Genomic DNA, 19,613 nt, shown 5'->3' with positions numbered 1-19,613 from the left:
TTTTTCACATTCACTTTGCATGTTTCTTTGCCTTTTTTTTCCCCCCTTGGCTCATTTACTGACACCCATCTCTGATTTATATTCACAAGCATGGGTTTTTCACGTAGAACTTTAGCTGCCAATTAGACAAGGAGAAGGACTTGAGGAGAAATGAACTATCATGCTAGTTGAGATGCAGCGTGCTCTATGGCACTTCAAGATTGGCGATATTTATTTATCTAATAACTTTATGATGGCTTAATTAATTGTTCAGTGAAAGGAATGGTTTAGTTAAGTTTATTGCTGAAAAATTTTGTGTAATTTGTTAGTATTTTCAGTATTTTCATATATATATGTATGTGTTTTCAGTATTTTCATATATATATGTATTAAAAATAGACAAGTATTTATTTGGGAAAATTTGTTTCTAGAAAATGTGTTTTTTTTAAAAAAGATTTTATTTATTTATTTGACAGAGAGAGGGATCACAAGTAGGCAGAGAGGCAGACAGAGAGGGGGCGGGAAGCAGGCTCCCCCTGAGTGGGGAGCCTGACATGGGGCTCGATTCCAGGACCCTAAGATCATGATCTGAGCCAAAGGCAGAGGTTTAACCTGCTGAGCCACCCAGGCACCCCAAGAAAATATGTTTTTTTGAATAATAGTTCTTTATTTACCTATACATTATTCACCTTTACTTGGAATAACTGGAGGATCAGACCATAAGTGAGCTTCTAAACTGACATAGATTATAAAGCAAGCAAATAAAAAAATAAAACCCAGAATATAAATCAGAAATCAGCTTAATTTATCAAACATGTAATTGGTTACTTATATTGACTAGTCTTTTTTTTTATATTGACTAGTCTTAAATTGCTATTCTATAATTGACATTCATGAAAATATTCTCAAATAAACTACATTATTATTTGATAGGTCATTAAACTTAACATTTTGCCTATTGAAAAACATAGAAAATGTACCTGAGAAAATCCAAAATGAAATTTCAAAAGAAAAAGAATTGTAAAAATGAACCTAAAAAGCAGCATAGATGTTCTTCTTAGGCCTACTTAAGTCAAGCAGTGACAAGATCGCTTAATTTATATGATGGAATAAAGGACAGTATTCTCCTTCCCTGTAGTTAAGAAGAGTCTAGAAATCTAGCTTTTAGATTAAAATGGGGGAAAACAAAGCCAGCTCTACTGAATGGAAACCCAGAAGCGCTGCTCTAACCAGGCACAATGGAGAGGGATGAGTATCAGGAAAGCCTTTCAATCAACGTGAAGTAGATCATTCAGGGATAACATTTCTACCTCTCCCTAAATAGTACATTTGTACTGGGGTGGGAAGAGAGAGAAAGGATATGAGTTATAAATTGTTTCCTTAATTGCCCTAGTTCCCCATTTCAGGAAGCAGATGAAATTAGACTTGAATACAATACTAAATACATGTATTGCCAAACTTCTTATGTATAACCATCATCTTTCTTCCTCATAAAGACTCTGTAAGGCAGACATTCTTAACACTTGTTTAACTGATGAGAGAACTGAACAAAAAAATAGTACTTATTTCCCCAACGATTACTAGCTGATAAGAGGAAGAGCGGGGCTATCAACCCCAGTAGGTCTGATTTTAAAGGATGTGCTTCTTCACTAAACACATTTCTCCTATGGAATAACTTTCTATGTGTTCTTTAGAATATTTATTTTAGGGGCCCCTGGGTGGCTCAGTGGGTTAAGCCTCTGCCTTCAGCTCAGGTCATGGTCTCAGGGTCCTGAGATCGAGCCCCATGTCGGGCTCTGCTCAGTGGAGAACCTGCTTCCCCCCTTTCTCTCTGCCTGCCTCTCTGCCTATTTGTGAGCTCTCTCTCTGTCAAATAAATAAAATCTTTAAAAAAAAATATTTATTTTACAATCCCTTTAAAAATTCACTATATTAATTAGTGCTGGGTTAGGCTCATAGGAAAGAACATGAATGTAGAATAATTTATAATATTTTTTGCATGATTTTGGTTTTTAGACAAGCCTTCTAATCAGGATAAACTTGGAAACCTATTATGTAGAGATTGCTTTCAGAGCCGCAGTGCTATGAAATGCAATTATGTGTCAATGTTGGAACCAGTGCTAGAGATCATGAAACTCACAAGAACTGTAAATGTTTCGTAGTATATAATCTATTTCCTTCTACCTAGATAATCAAAAACATATTCAATGCTTAAGTCTGGCTGTTGTTTGTTTGTTTGTTTTTGTTGACATCAGGCCAAACAAAACTATGACTGTCAAGCGTAATACAATATCATGATGAGGACATTAAAAATTAATAAATGGTGGGATTCTTTCAGAGGACAATATGTCATCTCTGAAGCGTTACCACCTAATTTAATTTTGAATGCAGAGCTTTAGAGACTGTGGTTTCAAAGGCTGATGAGGATGCTGGGATAAACAGAGACTGTGATGGCAGTGGGTTTTCAGAGATTCTGTAGTGTTGCTAGGAAGGCAAGGATGAGGTCAGCCCGGGCCAAGTACTTGAACTCAGTAACTCTCTCAAGTGAGGATTTATTCACAGGAATACTCTACATTCTGGTCCATGGCTGCCATCCTCTAGTTATTTTATGAGAGTAACTCAGCTACCTAGGATTAGTAGGATACCCAGAACAGTAGTTTATCCCCACTAAAAGCGCAAGAACAAGGAAATGGTCAATTGATTGAAAAGGATGTCAGGGTAATAAAGACTCGAAGAAGAAAGATCTGTTCTAACCCACATATACCTCAGGAAGGGAAGTTAAACTGCTCTAAAGTCTTCATACAAAAGTAACTGGGTGGTCATTTTTTTAAAAGATTTTATTTATGTATTTGACAGAGAAAGAGAGAGAGGGGGAGGACACACACAAGCAGGGAGAGCAGGAGAAGGAGAAGCCGACTCTTTGCTGAGCAGAGATCCCTATGCAGGACTCGATCCCAGGACCCTGAGATCATGACCTGAGCTGAAGGCAGACACTTAATTGACCAAGCCACCCAGGTGCCCCTGGGTGGTCATTTCTTAAGAGCATATCATGTATAAGGCATTCTGTAAGCATCATGGGGTTTGAAGAAGTGAAATAAAGACCTGGACTGTGTTCCCCACAAATCATGCTGGGGGGTAGGGGGGAATGAGCCCTTGAATTAAGTCTTATAAAAGAAATCTACAGTTGCTTGAAGGATATCTGAGAGAAAAGATTGGCCAAAAAAAGAGCTGTGTGTGTGTGTGTGTGTGTGTGTGGTGAGTAGGTATTAGGGATACGGGTGGCAGTGTACCAAACACCAAGACACACATAATTCATTTGGACAAGGCTTTACATTTTTAAGAAATCTTTTGTTATCTGCCAGATATTTTAGATGGCTTGTGGAGGCACAGATTGAGAGCCTGATGCAGTTCAGTACACTCAGTATGCCTTCAGAATGGGACATAGAAATTTTACTCTATGTCTTCATGCACTTTACACTGATCGCATTTATTTTATTTTATTTTTTTTAAGATTGTTATTTATTTATTTATTTGAGATACTGAGTGAGAGAGAACACACATTGGGGATAAGGGCAGAGAGAGAGGGACAAGCAGACTCCTCACAGAATAGGAACACCGGGCTGGATTCAAGAACCCTGGGGTCATGACATGAGCCAAAGCCAGAAGCTTAACTGACTGAGCCACCCAAGTGCCCCTAAGCTGCTAGAATTTCAAGATGACATGAACAACTCTGAATCTGTTGTTATAGAAGCAACACTATTAGGGCACATAGGTGGCTCAGTGGGTTAAAGCCTCTGCCTTTAGCAGGGAGCCTGCTTCCTCCTCTCTCTCTCTCTCTCTCTGCCTGTCCCTCAGCCTACTTGTGATCTCTGTCAGTCAAATAATAAATAAATTAAAAAAAAAAAAAGAAGCAATACTATTTAACCAGGGCAAAAGCATGCTGGGAAAACAAAAGGGCAAAGAATAAGAACTCTCTGAAAACTCTAATGACTATTGGGAAATTCCTGTATAATGATAGCCGATATTTATACAACACTTACTTTGAACCAGGTACTGTCCCTTTCATAACTGATTCATTTAATCTTCATGATAGTCCTTTGAAGTATGAAAACTTATTATTTCCATTTTACAAATGGAAAAAAAGTAAGGCTTAGAGAATTTAAGTAATAACAACTTGCCCAACATTATACTTAGAAAGAAATTAGTGCTGGAATTTGAATTCACATACCATAACCACAACTTTTAGTCTTAATATTATAGTATGCTGTTTATATGTCCCCAGGAGAAATATGGCAGCTGCTCAGGCAATTTGGCCAGTGAGGGCAGTCGAAATTAGGCCAGAGAGCCTCACTTTGGATCTTGATCCAACCATCTAATTATAATTTGTGCTTTGTAAGGGATATTGCACCTTTTAGCAGGAGTTTCCATTCCATTCTTCCCCTTCCCTTCTATAAATAAAGGTAAATCCCCTTTTCCAGCTATGTCTACCACTGCCCATTTTAGGGTTGTCCCCAGTCCTGCCCCAGCTCTGTCCTTTCTGTGATGTCCTGGGGGAATATCTAGCATAGTACTGCTAAACCAAAGATTCCCAAGTCAGAAAAAGTAATACCAGCATCATCTGGAAACTGGTGAGAAATGCATATTTGCAGGCCCCACAAACCTCCTGAGCAAGAAGTTCTGGCACGCAGCAATCTGTGTTTGAACAAGCCCCTGCAGATGATGATTGTGAATGATGAAATCTGAACATCCCTGTACTGAACTATGTTATATTCTAGAACTTGTATTCCATACTTACTTTGATTTCTTCCGTTTCTCTTTTGAAAGCTAGACTTTGCTCATAAAAAGACAAAACTCTCCCTATATAAGCTTCACAAATAAACTACTTTGAAACCTAGGATAGGAGAAGAATCCTTTTTTTTTTTTTTTTCACTCCTCATTGCTGCTATCATTGATTATTCAACATGTTTTTGTTTTCCCAAATGGTTGCCATTTTTATCTGCTGCTGATGGCACTGTATGAGTACTAGTTCTGCTGCCATTATAGTAGACTAGAGCTTAGCAGATAAGCATCTAGGATCTATAGCCAGACCAAGTCAATACAAACCACAATTCTCCACTTAGTATCCATGTGACTGTAGCAAGATATTTAAACTCACTTGCACTTAGTTATTCTACCTATGAAATAAGGACAGCAGTAGCTGCATGCTGATACTATTATTAGCTTAAAATGAGAATCTAGAACAGTGACTGACATATGCTAACAGTTCAATAACCATTGGTGATTTATTATTATTCCTAATTGACTGAATCACATTTATGGATTTATTTTTATGTGCAGGTGCCTTTGAAGTGCATCATTTTTAGTCTTACAGCAATCCTATGATGTATAATAGATGAATAGCACCATTGTACAGATCCTAACACCATTTAAATGCTTAGGCTATCCCAGGCATTCTTCTAGATGCTTTATTTATAATAACACATAGGTTCTGCTAATAGCCCCATTTTGCAGACAAGGAATGAAGCATGGTTAGTTAAATAACTGCTCGTAATCACTCAAGTAATAGATAACAGAAATGAACTTCAAAGCCCAGCAGCCTAGCCTTAGACTCTTGATCATTACATGGCTCTGCCGTTTTTCTAGGCAAGGAATCAGAAGCCTAGAGAAGTTAACTAACTTTCCAGTCACACAATTATTGAGCGATGAAACAATGGTCTTATGAAAATTTCTGTACCATATCTATGTCACTTCCCCCACCTCGACCACCATTAGTGACTTTGGTGCCTTGCTCATCTGAAAGCCAGCATCTCACCAAAATTTACATGGATCCTGATCACTTTCTGTCTCCTTGGGCTCCAGACCCCTCTCCCCTTAATTCTAGTAAGCTTTGTGATTACTTCATCTTAAGGGCTTCATCATTGTTTACCCTCTACAATCACTCCAAGTTGCATCGTCTCCAGGATGCCACGAAATTACAGACTCTGCTCCTCCCCTCTTTGTTTAATCTGTATTTCCTCACACCCTCCTCACACCTTCCTTGTTCATAATCTCACTCTCAATGGCCTACTTCTCTTACTCGGGGTACCATGTCCAGGCATTTTAAATACTGACCTAGTCTCTAATATAGAATGAAATCTCTTCCATTTTTGAACCTTTGCTGATCCATTTCCTCTTTTTGGAACTTCTTCCTTATTTTTTCTTTTTTTTTTTTTTAACGTTCATCTTCCAAGACCCAAGGTGAAAGTATCCTTGGGACGGGCTTGCTTCTTGATCATCCCAGCTGGAATGGGAGGGAATCCCTTCTCTGGCTTTTCATTTGTACTCCTCTTCTGACCTTTGGCTTAAGTTGTCTCCTGGCACTTGTCTCCCCCTTCCTTTCTCCTACTACACCCAGGACCATCTTTATCTTTCTCCTGAGTGCCTAATAGCATCATACCAGTGAAAGAGCACAGATTTTCATGTCTCAGAGTCCTGGATTCCAGTTTCCACTTTACTTCTTGCTTTTGTCTTACACAGTCATTGTCTCCAGTTTCCTATTTGTACACCGAGATGACTGTGTAGCTCAGAGAGTAGTTACGAGGATTGCATGAATTAATGTAGGTGGAGTGTGTATAGTAAGTGCTTGGCACGTTTTAGTTCCGTATTCCTCCTCAGCACCATACCCTACTCTAAATATAGTCTCACAAAGAGTTGGAGTGTGAATGCATAAATGAATGTTGAATGAAGTGGCTGCTTTAATTTTGGCTGTGTGTAGCACAGCAAGAAAAAGTGTGAAGGCTTCCCATACTGGGAAAGAATTGGATAATCAGAATTTTAATTATCTGGGTATTGAGTTGGATAACAATGATATGAGATTTTAAAAAGAAGATGAGGTTCTAAAAAGTCTGAGGGATTTCATTTTTAAATAGAAAAAAAAAAGCCAATGAGTTTTTATGATCCAATAGTAACTAATAATGAAAAAAGGGATAATTAAAAGAATTTAAGAACTTAAAAGTAGGAAGCATTTAGATATGTCACAAGATTATATAATTAGAAACACCATCCAGAGCAGGAGTGGAAAATGAACTTTGAAACGGATCTATTGGGATTTTCTTTCAGCAATAGTAGGGTGAGTTCAAATAGCTCTGTCAGAACTATTATTTAAATTTAAAGTTAGAATCTTGAAATGTATTACTAACTGCATTTGTGCATAATCAGATGAAAACTCTAGTAGTAAACCCCACTGGCTTTGGAGTTAGATTTGAACCAGGGTTCTTCTACTTGGAACTGAAGAACAACTTGTGCAAGTGTTTTCACTTATCTCATCTATGAAACGGATGTATGAATCATATCCATCTCACTGGGTTGTGAAGTGGCTGTGGATTTTATGGCATGTGAGCTGTTAGCATGGGGTCTAGCAAGTTGAAGAAGCACTTACTAGATTGAGGTCCAACTCTAGTGGGCACTCAACGAACAGTTTATAATTGATTCAGTTCTACTGATGGGTGATTTTGTCGCCCAAGGGACCTTTCACAATTTTTGTGGATGTTTTTGGTTGTTACAGCTTGAGGGCAAATGCTACTGGCTTCTAACATGGAAAAGCCTCTAGATGTACAACGCCCAGGACAACATCCCACAACCAAGAATTAGTCATCCTGAAATAAAGTTGAATAGAGGTTGAGAAACCTGGAGCTGCAGAATGAGTAAAATTCATCTCCCTCTGTCAGATGCACGATTTTAAAACCCTTCAGAGAAAGTGATGGTTGAAAGTTATATTCATAGAAAATAAATGTCATGACACACGTATTAGATAAAACTAGATATAAACCTTTGGTTTTTTTTTTTTTTTCCCCTCAAATCTGAGCATGCAAAATTATCACCTGGGTTTTTTATTAGAACACAGATTTTCAGACTTCACTCCCAGCAGAGTCTGATTTGGACCTCTGGTGTGAAAAATCTGCATTGTTAATAAGCTCTCCAGGGAATTCTGATGCAGCTGGTTCATGGACAACAGTTTAGAGGGATTCTTCTGAAGGGCTAAATGGGGCGGGCGCATACCTCATAGAAACACTTTCAAAAATCCTGAAGCTTTATGTAGCTCTGGTTCTCATTATCCTTAAAGCCTGAAGCAGAGTCAGTGTCTTTTCTTATAGAGGATCCCATTAGCAACATGGGATTCATCAACAGAAAATGTAGTCAGCACGAGTTTGGCAGTACCAGGCAGCCTACCCATACGACCAAAAATCCAATGTCATTTGCCCTTTCTGCTTTCATCCTCTCTGTTACACGGGTAACACTGCACTTGCAGAACAGTAGAGACGTATGTTTATCTCACCAGCTTTGGGAACGTGCACCATTCACCACTTGGTCCAGGAAACATGCCCCATACACTTTCTCCTATTAAAGGAGACCTCCAAAGTGTCCTGGGGTTTGCGTACAAGAACATACAGATTGCATTTTTAAGAGAGGTGAAAATTCTTTCGACGTAGAAGCAATGATTCATAAAAATGCATTTTAAGTCAATTTTTATAACAATCTTGAGTTCTTATTTATAAAGACAGGTTACGGAACCTTGCCTTTCTTTTTCTGAAAAAAAGTTAACGTCACTGGGTGTGTGGCATCGTGATGGGAGTAATCATTTTTAGAAATTGGAAGTTTCTATTTTGTGACACATTTAGGAAATAGGTTATTCTTTGACTCAAGCCTAAAGATACCTATTCAGCAAACAGCACAGAGGCAGAATGGACCAAGATATTTACCTCCTGAGTGTCGACCTCAGTGGTGAGAAGCCACTGAGGACAGGCGGATATTGGGTTACATCAAGTAAACAAAAGTATTTGACCTGGTCTATGATTCATAGGAAAACAGCTGATCCCCTTCAGCTTCCACAGTCATTTCTCAGATTTCTGTAGCTGATTAATAATGATCAAGGCCCCGGGGCGCCTGGGTGGCTCAATGGGTTAAAGACTCTGCCTTTGGCTCAGGTCATGGTCTCAGGGTCCTGGGATAGAACCCAGCATTAGGCTCTCTGTTCAGCGGGGAGCCTGCTTCCCCCTCTCTCTCTGCCTGCCTCTCTGCCTACTTGTGATCTCTGTCTGTCGAATAAATAAATAAAATCTTAAAAAAAAAAAACAAACAATCAAGGCCCCTTTCAGAAACTTTGCTGTTTAACTCTTACACTTAAATGGACCCGCTGGAAGAATCGGAGCTTCTGTGAGGCAACAATCTTCACTGAATTCAAGGCTCAATGTTCAGCTGGAGAAAATGTGCAGAGGACACACAGCTTAGCTCATTAGAGATAGTGTGTCCCCAAACTTCTCCACAAGACGGTATTTCTAAAGTTCCTAAACTTCCCTAAAGGGAATATTTTCCTTACTTAGTATGAACATTATGGAAGATTTTTTTAATAACAAAGTGGAATTTTTGCTTACAGGTGGAGGAAGGTATGAGCACTGAATTTTCAGCAATTCTTTTCTGAATTGTTGTGTGTAGCTAGAGGTATGCCTCAGACAGTACCCCCACTTACATACACAAAAAGGAAATAAAATATATATGTATATTAAATAATAGTTATTTTCATTACCAATACTTGTGCTGTCGGATCTGATCATGAGATTTCTTAGGGCATTTAAAATATAATTGCATTCATTAGATTTTTATGTACATGCAGCTTCTAGGGAAGTCTCAAACAGTTGTATAATGTGAGATATAGCTCCATTCAGGCGTTTGTTGCTTTTTTGGGCAACTTTTTAATGAGTATCTGCTATGTGTCAGGCACTGTGTTGTATTAGGGGTATAACAGTAGACTTGAAAAACAAGTCTTGCCCCAAAGCAGCTTACATTGTACACTGAGATATCAACCCAAACTATCAACAATGATTTGATAAATATTTGCAATTTGTTTTTTTGTTTGTTTGTTTAAGATTTTATTTATTTATTTGTCAGAGAGAGACCCAGAGCTCAAGCCAGGAGGAGTGGCAGGGAGAGGGAGAAGCAGGCTCCCTGGACTGAATCCCAGGCCCTGAGATCATGACCTGAGCGGAAGGCAGAGTCTTAACTGACTGAGCCACCCAGGTGTCCTAATATTTGCAATTTGTAATTAGATCTATGAAGAAAATAAATATAAGTACATATAACTGGATTTATTGAATCTTTTATTTCTTGTGCTTCAATAATGTAACATTTCAAGATAGTCCAAGTACTATTTGTAGTAACTAACTTACCAAGTAAAGAATATATTTCTTTCAGGAAACAAAACAAAACAAAACAAAACAAAACCAAAACAAAAAAAACCTACCTTAAAATTGCCTTTAACCTGACCTGAGAAATTTAGAGCCGTTAACTCCTGCTCTTTTTCAGGGTTTTTGGAGCTGCCATACTTCTTACCTCTACTCTGAATATGCTAATCCCATCAGCAGCCAGAGTGCATTATGGGTGTGTCATCTTTGTCCGGATACTGCAGGGGCTTGTTGAGGTATGGAACCCCAGGAGGGCGCCCTTTTAAGGTTGGCGTGTTAATCAGAACCAGCAGATTATCTTGGACTCGATCTACAAATGAACATTTTATAAGGTTGTGTCTACATACTATGCTTCAAAAATTGGAAAATTTAGATATACAGATATTTTGTGTTTAATTAATGCTAAAGTACGACTGTGACTGTTTGCCTCCCCTTCTCTAGAATTAAGTGGTGTTAAAGAAATGTTTAGTGACTATTTGACTGGGGGTGGGGGAGAAGAACAGGCACTTTGGTTAATGTGTTGTAAGGAAAATTTTTGAGTCTGTCCTTTGCTGGTGACAACCCTGAATTAATACTTTTTGGGAGATTTATACCAAATCCTTGTTGGACTTGAATCATGATTTGAGTTTTCACTAAAATATTTCATTGATTATATTCTTTGGGAATGTAACTCTAATGATTGACTTTTAAAAACTTCAGATTGGCCTACCTATTGCTCTTCTCTTCTCCTGAAATATAGTGGGAGTAGATAAATCAGATAAAGTGTTAAGCACTGAAAACATTCTCCATTCTCTCCAAAAAGAAAGAGAAGGTTGGTAGGATAAAAATGTATAAAATGAGTAATTATTTTATAAGTCTTATGTTCTAGACACTACTTTCGGGAAGTGTGAGCTTCACGGATCTAGCTTTAGCTTCCTCTGTATGGATTCCTTATATTTGGGAATCACTGTGTTTAATGCCTCACAAAAAGGCCTCCCACATTTCTTAAACTATTCAGAGTTCCAGATGAATGGAGTAATAGAGGGTCTTTTCTTTTGCCTTCATCAGAAGGGACAGAGGTAGAAGGAAGACTCGAAGGGCACGGAGAATTTGGACAGGTCACTAAAAAGAAAGCCATGTCTTACCCAATGTGGGCTGAAAGTTTTAAAAGTGGAATTTTAGGGAATAAGCAAAGATCTATGAGTAGCAGTTTTTCCTAATGCCTTGGGCCCATTCTGAGGAGACAATGTCAGAGAAGGGAATGTGCTTGTTTTTCAGTGACCCTTTAATGGTGATATACATCTTCCCCACCACAGGGTGTCACCTACCCAGCATGTCATGGGATATGGAGTAAATGGGCTCCTCCTCTAGAAAGGAGTAGATTGGCAACAACTTCCTTTTGCGGTGAGTCCTGCATGCAGACAGTTATGGTGGGTAAAAGTTCAGGAACAACTTGGATAAGACCTGGAAGGGGATAAAGCTCACCTCTAAAATCATTTGGAGGGTGTGTGTGTGTATGTACATGAGGAAAGGTTTTTGACCACCATTTCAATTTCTTTAATTCTTTTTAGTCTTCTTAAATCCTCTGTTTCCTCTGGGTTCATCCATTTTATCTAAGTTTTCCAATATATTCATGAATAATTTTTGTAATAGTCTTTTAAATTTATTTTTTTATTATAGTGTTATTATTTTTAGATATCTTTTGTGTCTTGGGATAAGTAGGTCACATCTGCTTATGTAGTCCTGTGTCACTGGCTATATATATAGACATATATATGTATTTGGAGATAGAGAGGTATGAGTGTACATGCACCTGAGTGTGCAAGAGTGTTTGTGACAGTCTACCAAGAGACATGAGATGAAGTCAAGAATTCCTATTTCTTTCACTTACCTATCTCCCATTCTTCCTTTTATTTTAGGTTCATATGCTGGAGCTGTAATTGCAATGCCTTTAGCTGGTATTCTTGTGCAGTATACTGGTTGGTCTTCAGTATTCTATGTCTATGGTATGTTGCATACTACACAGTAAAGTTGAAAGACATGGGTGTAAACTAAAATGTTGAGGTAGATCACTGAATATACTACTGCATTCACTCACATTTTTTTTTCCATTAAGAATCCTTTCCTCATATTTTGAGAAGATTAAGGATAATGTTCTATCATTATGATTCTCCCTACCTTGTTATTTATTGTTTTAAAAATACAAGTACATTGTTGGTGGAAACTTTATGAAATATTTCATATATTGTCCTTGATTATGGAAAAAAATAAATTAGTTCTTGATTCAAAGCCAGTTAAGAGGAAAGAGCTAGGCAGCACATACTTCTCTTTCTTTGCTGCTGTTTTCTCGGCTGACTCTGCCTCCTCAAGACTGAACAGGGACGGGAAGCTGGCAGGGGATAGCAGTGCTAAGGCAACAGTTCACTTTTGCGACAAATTATTAACAGTCTCCTGCGGCAACCTCACATTTTAGTCCTTGTTACTCCAGGATGAAATGAGATGAAGCCCTCAGACAGAAATAAAAAAGGACAAGAAGTCTTAAGTCTAAAGTCCCTTTTTGTTCACTTTCTAACTAGAACCAGAAAGCTTATCACTTGAGTCTCTCTTTAGGATAGAGTCTCTCTATAGAGTCTCTCTTTAGGAGACTGTTTTTTTTTTTTTTTGCCATGAGAAAAAAGAAATATAAGAGAGCTGGATTCCAACTGATGTCACTGATTTTTTTTTAAAGATTTTATTTATTTATTTGTCAAAGAGTGAGAGAGAGAGAGAGAAAGCCCAAGCGGGCAGAGTGGGAGGCACGCTCCCCATTGAGCAAGGAGCCCGATATGGGAGTCGATTCCAGGACCCTGGAATCATGACCTAAGCTGAAGGCAGAGGCTTAAACAACTGAGCCACCCAGGCGTCCCATGATGTCATTGATTAATACCATCTTTGGACATGGGCAGGAGAATGTGAAATATTAAGGACATCATGAGGTAGAACTGAACAGTATATGGCTGCTTCCAAATTCAGCATGATCCACCCCCATTTCAAAATGTTCTCATCAGAGCGAATTCTTATGTTTGCAGAATATTATTAAATATGCTTTATAGCAGGAGCTCTTATTCTGGTTCAAAAGCCATAGATAGGTTTTAGATTCATGAACATCCTAAAGGACAAGCCATGCATACCTTTGTACATTTTTTTTCCTGGGGAGATGTTTTTCTTAGATTTTAATCCATATCTTTCATTAGATTTTAGAGTCCATAATTCAAAGAAGTTGAAAGCAAATGTGTATAGGGTATATAGTACAAGTTGGGATGCCCGGACATTAAATCTTCTGATTTGTCCCTTAATTGAATCCATTACGTGATTGAAAATATGATGTGACTGTAAAGTAAGTATATTAATTTCCAGGGGTGTCTGGGTGGCTCAGTCGATGAAGCATCCCACTCTTGGTTTTGGCACATGTCACTGTCTCAAGGTCATGAGATCAGCAGCCTCAGGCTTCCTGCTCAGGGCGGACTCTGCTTCCCCCACCCTTCCTCTGCCCCTTCCCCTGCTCATGTGCCTGGCACGTGCACATGCTCTCTCTCTCTCTCTCTCAAAATAAATAAATCTTTTTTTTAAAAAGAATATTAATTTACACAAAGCACTCATGAAAATCAATCTCATTATTTCAAGTTGTATCTCTTTTAATAGCTATCATTGAATGATACAACGTTTAAATATTAGATAATCTGAAAATATCACAGCCCCATAGTACTCGCTTAGTTACTGTGTATAACAAAAATTAGGTCTTTGAGCCTCGTGTTCAATATTAATATTTCAAAAATTAATAAGATAAGACCTGTATAGTGCCTTATGTTAAAGGAAGATAATGCATATATAGCAATTAGCTGAATGTCCGGCACTTCAGATGCATTCAGTTGGCAGTGATGATAATTACTACTGGATTACAAGAGCTTTCATTTATTGAGTGCTTATTTTGTGCCATTCACCATGCTAGTTGCTTCATGCATTATCTCCTTTAACTGTACTTTGCCACAATCTCATAGAAAAGAAATTGTCTCGTTTTAGAGTGGAGGTCCACAGAGAGTCAGTCATTGATCGGAGCATGTTACTAGTAAGAGACACAGCCAGGATTTGAATCTGGGAGAGCCATATTCCATAACCACTATACTATACCAAATTTTCACACACCATCTAACTCCCATTTGTGTTTGCTGTCATGTTTGGTAACGAAAAGGAGCATGGCCCGTGAAAATCTGTGGTATTAAGAAATAATTCTTAGAGATTGAACAAGCAAGAAAAAAGTATTATAGAGATCAGGAGCATTTAGACTGTTACCCAAGGGATAAAGAACAGTAGAAGCCAAAAATGACATGACTAGCCTATGGGAAACCGGAATGAATCACTTGAAATACTTTCTTTTATTAATACTTTAGATTTACATTTGACAGTAAGGGCATGTTTTAATGGAGTGTTAAATAAAGAAAAGGATGCAAAAAAATTGTAAACAGTCTTTTGTGTTAGAGTTTATAGCTTTCATTTGCCCAGAGCGACCAATAGGTAATATTATGTACTAAAAATAATAATGGTACATCGTCACATAAAGTGTTAAATGATACTACATTAATTACAGAAGTCCCGCACCCCCCTGCCTTTTTTATGAATGGTAGCCACCCGAGCTAAAATAATCTAGATTTTATTTAATAATCTCTTTACTAGATCTGGAAGTGCTAACAAGAAAGGGAAATGAGTACTTCTGTTTTTGTGGAAATACAGACCACTCTAATATAGCCAAGGAAGGCAAAAAAAAAAAAAAAAAAAAAAAATCCTCCCTTATAAAATTCTTTGAAGACAGGAATTCTGTCTTGTTCACCATGTTTCTCTCACTTAGCAGAGTGCCTGGAATAGTAAAGTCAGTAAATGTTCATTGGATGTCTGAACATATCCCAAACCACACTATTCAATAATTATCCAATGCTGTGTCTCAGGCTTATTGGAGACAAAGAGATAAAACTACAGGACCAGCCTTCAGGAAGCTTGGAGTTTAGTGGCATTAACATGAGAAGAACTGAATTGGAGAAGCATAAACTCCAATTCCCATCCTAGAGAATGGGTTTATCATGAGATTCCTACAGTTTTATTCCAGCAAATGATAGTTAAATGGGGGTATTTATGATAGACTTTTGATTTTCTTCTTCTGACCCCTTCCTTGCAGGAAGCTTTGGAATGGTCTGGTACATGTTTTGGCTTTTGGTGTCTTATGAGAGTCCTGCAAAGCATCCTACTATTACAGATGAAGAACGTAGGTACATTGAAGAAAGCATTGGAGAGAGTGCAAATCTTTTAGGTGCAATGGAAGTAAGGACTTTATTATGGTGTACATTCCTGTTTTTATTCTTCATCTCACCTCCCTTTGACCAACCAAACCACTTTCTGAGTCCCTATTCAACAAAACCAATTTGGTGTCAATCATGATTGTTTTCTTTCTTCCATCCATACTTTCTGACTTAGGAATAATTGTTACTTCCCCCATCTATAATTCTTTTTTTTTTCTTTATCTTTCTTAATGATTTTCAAATTTTCCCTGGACTATGGCAATGACTGTAAACCTAAATAAGTTTTTATAAATGTTCAAATAGCTCATAATTTAAACAAATTCAACAAATATTTGTTAATTTCAGATCGTAGGAAATGCCAGATCACCCAACACAATCATGAAAAGGGCTATTTTTTGTGTATTGAATTGTCTAAATCTAGGTTTTACACATGTGAATTTATACTATAAGTGGTTAAAGAAATCCAAAATCATTAGTAAGTCAGTAATAGCTGACATAAAAATATTTTTAATGTAATATAATATTGTTATTGATAAAGTCTTATTTTCAGGATTATTTTTATGAAGAAAAAGTATCATAAAAAATATAACATCGACCCCTTTTCTGATTCTAATTTGATTTCTTGCATGGGCTCTGTGGAGAGAGAAAATGCAGCTCTGTATCAATAATGCAAATCTTTTAGTCTGTGTGACATTAATATATCATAAATATTAATTAATACCCATTTGTTACTATTAAAAATTGGGAAGCAAAACTAATGTATTTAGACAGCCTCAGAAATTCAGCACCTAAACAGTAACTCAATTTCCTTATGCTGAGAGCTGGAAGGTAGAGAACCAGTGTCTCCTATAAATTATGCTTCTCTTTCTTTTGAAGTCTCCTCCCCTCTTTCTAATTAAGTTTCAGTCCAGCTGTAATTCTCTACTTCATTATTAGAGGAGGTCTGTCTTTGACATTCCAGCCTAGGTAAAAAAGGTCTATCTATCACCCACTATTGTTGAGGCCTTTAATGAATAAGAAAAATCCCATACTGGATATCATTCAGAAGTGAAACTTCAGTACTTAAAAACAAATTCTTGCACTCTGGACTGGCATAGAACTTCCTCCTGCCTGTTTCCATCTGTAAAGGGACAAATGGTCCATTTATATAATATTTTCCAAACATAGTATTTTTTCCAAACATAATATTCCACTTCTTACTGAAGTTTGATACTTTCCTATAGCTTCAAATCAAAATTAAAAATTAATTATATTTTGGTCATTGTACCTACGGTTATTTTGAAATTTTTATTGTGAAAATTTCCATATACAGCAAAACAGAGAGAATAGTAATAGCACTGCAGACATGCCAGTGTTGTCAACACTTTGCCTTATTTATTTCACTTTTCTTATTGCTGAATGATTTCAAAGGAAATGAGAACTCATTTCCTTTGAAATTTTAGCACAAATACTTCACATGCATCTCTAGAAAACTAAAAATACTTCTTCACAATTAAGTACTATTATTATATCTAAACAATGAAGAATAATTCCCTAACATTACCTAATACCTAGATCATATTCCGATTTCTAATACCCAGTCCAAATTCGAATATCTAGTCTATTATCATATGTCCTTTGTGGCTATTTCTTTGGAGTCTGTATCTAATTAAGAAGTGCACATTGCAGCTGACTCTAATACCTTTTAAATATTTTTTCTTAAAAAAAATTAAATTTAACCTGTATACAGAAAAACACATCAATCATAAGTGAACAACTTGCTTCATTTTTGTAAGCCATACACACATGTGAAGCAAGCAGCCGGGTCAGTAAGTAGACTGTTATCAGGATACTATAAGCCCTCCTATGACCCCAAACAATTTTATAAGATATAAAATTAGATGCTTCTATCTCATATTTGATGAAGTGTTTTACAACCTGAAGAATAAATTTCTTAGTAGAGATGATCCAGATACGAATAATAGAAACACTTTCCCAGCAGGAAAAAGTTATTTACTTTTAATAATATTCTGAAGTTACTTCTTACACTAACATAACACCACAATGCTGACATCCCTGTATTGAACAATTTTCATTTTCTGTGAAATAAATATATTTATCTGGCATTATCTTCCCAAAGTATATATGGTTTTAAAAATACAAATTTTCAACCCAGCTATGATATTGTCACTGGATATTTTCATTCAAAACCACAGTATTCATTATATGTTATTAGGAGATGCTTTTGGTTTGGTTTGATTTTTCTCTTTTGTCATGTGTATTTGTGATCGCAACGATATAGCTTCTTACTATATTACTGTTAAAGTGACCTTGAAATGCTTAATTAGAGTAGTTAGAGTCACAGCCAATACTAGCAGTTATGAGGCTCTCCATCCAGGAATAATTACCAAATCTGTGTAAAAAATGTTTGTCTCCCCTTTTACTAATTTGGCCAGGTTAATGATCCCAAGCTAGCATTAAGTGGAGTTATTTCAGGCTACTCTGACTTCACCGAACAGTATTTTGACATTCAAAATAAAGTCACTGGGGAAGTGAGAATATGAGAGACACTTTTGGGTCTAAAAATGTTAGACCCAAGATTAAAAATGTGAGTCATAGGGGAAGATAATTGCTTCATATTTGGGCATATATAGAATCTTTGAGTACACTAGATATAATTTCTAAATGGGTATCATAAGCGAAGCCAATCCCCTGTAGGTGGCTAATTTTGAATGTTTTGAATGTCATAAATAACTAGGTATGATGTGTCCATGGTCTGTGCTGGGTAGCTACATACTTCAACCCAGCTGTCTACCATGTGAGTTTTATAGAACCATGCCCTTCAGTATTATAGAATTTATATTGACATTCATTGTCTATCAAGAGAATTTATAGGGGTGCCTGGGTGGCTCAGTGGGTTAAAGCCTCTGCCTTTGGCTAAGGTCATGATCTCAGGGTCCTGGGATAGAGCCTGCATTGGGCGGGGGGAGGGTCTCTGCTCAGCAGGGAGCCTGCTTCCTCCTCTCTCTCTGCCTGCCTCTCTGCCTACTTGTGATCTCTGTCAAATAAATAAATAAAATCTTTAAAAAATACATATTAAAGAGAATTTATAGATAATGGTATTATTAACTTTACATAGGGTCTAGAATATTGCACTTTTATTTTTTTTTTTATTTTTCTCATCCTAGCTATATTGAATTCTCAGTGTTTTAGATAAAATATTTTGGATACCAACAAGGTCACTGATAGGGCAAGGATCTTTAACTGAGGTGTGATTTATCACTGCCAGAAAAGAAAAAAAATCTTGGAAACTAGGATCTGTGCTTTAGGAATTGTTTTCTATAAACGTAGGATCTTATACATTCCTCAAATGGGATCAATTTAATCAGAAGAATAGGCTAATATTTTTTTTTCTTCCAACAATTATTCATGCAGCTAAGGTTAACTAAACTGCTGCAATTAACTTCATTACCTCCTACTCATGCCTCAACATATACATCCTGGAAATGCAAAGCACCTTTTATTGCCATTTAAGTCTTAAGTCTTAAGTAAATAAGAAAATATTTTAAATGGTCAGAATGGCTCTCTTTTTTGGGATTTCAGAAATTCAAGACCCCATGGAGGAAATTTTTTACATCTATGCCTGTCTATGCAATAATTGTTGCCAACTTCTGCAGAAGCTGGACATTTTACTTACTGCTTATCAGTCAGCCAGCATACTTTGAGGAAGTCTTTGGATTTGAAATCAGCAAGGTATGTGAAAATTGTCCTTGTCTAACCAGTGCATTATTTTTGTGCTCAATTGAATATTAAGTTCCTTTGTCAATATTTTATCTTCTAAATTTTAGGAGTTACTCATTTATTTGTTTATCCACTTAATAACTTCTGGGAAATAAAGACTCAGTGAGGTGTTGGAGTGTCTGCTGTACTCAGCTGTCTGCTAGAAATCGCTCTTTTTGATAGAAACACAGGCAAAATCAACCCAGTCTCTGTCCTCATGGAACTTATAGCCCAGTTAAGGTGGACAGCCCTGTAGCCTTTCCCCTCTAAAGAAACAATAACTTCCTTTAAGTCTCAGGTCAGAGACAATGTAACAGTGAACAAAAAAATATTTTATTGAAATGGAATTGTG

At 37.0% G+C, this 19,613-nt stretch overlaps 1 protein-coding gene across 1 annotated transcript in view; it reads left to right on the top strand.

Moving 5' to 3' along the window:
- Positions 1-19,613, top strand: part of SLC17A6 (solute carrier family 17 member 6) — a 42,837-nt gene that overhangs the window by 13,017 nt on the left and 10,207 nt on the right. Inside the window, exons 4-8 of the mRNA XM_004752155.3 lie at positions 10,318-10,432; positions 11,492-11,579; positions 12,095-12,181; positions 15,382-15,524; positions 19,085-19,234. Of these exons, the coding sequence (XP_004752212.1) occupies positions 10,318-10,432; positions 11,492-11,579; positions 12,095-12,181; positions 15,382-15,524; positions 19,085-19,234 (583 nt within the window). The remainder of the gene's footprint in view (positions 1-10,317; positions 10,433-11,491; positions 11,580-12,094; positions 12,182-15,381; positions 15,525-19,084; positions 19,235-19,613) is intronic.

Source organism: Mustela putorius, unplaced genomic scaffold, assembly GCF_011764305.1.
Source record: "Mustela putorius furo isolate JIRA1106 unplaced genomic scaffold, ASM1176430v1.1 tig00003859_pilon_pilon_pilon, whole genome shotgun sequence".
Lineage (NCBI taxonomy): Eukaryota > Metazoa > Chordata > Mammalia > Carnivora > Mustelidae > Mustela > Mustela putorius.
The sequence above is the reverse complement of the archived record's forward strand: the minus strand, read 5'-3'. Positions and strand labels throughout refer to the sequence as shown.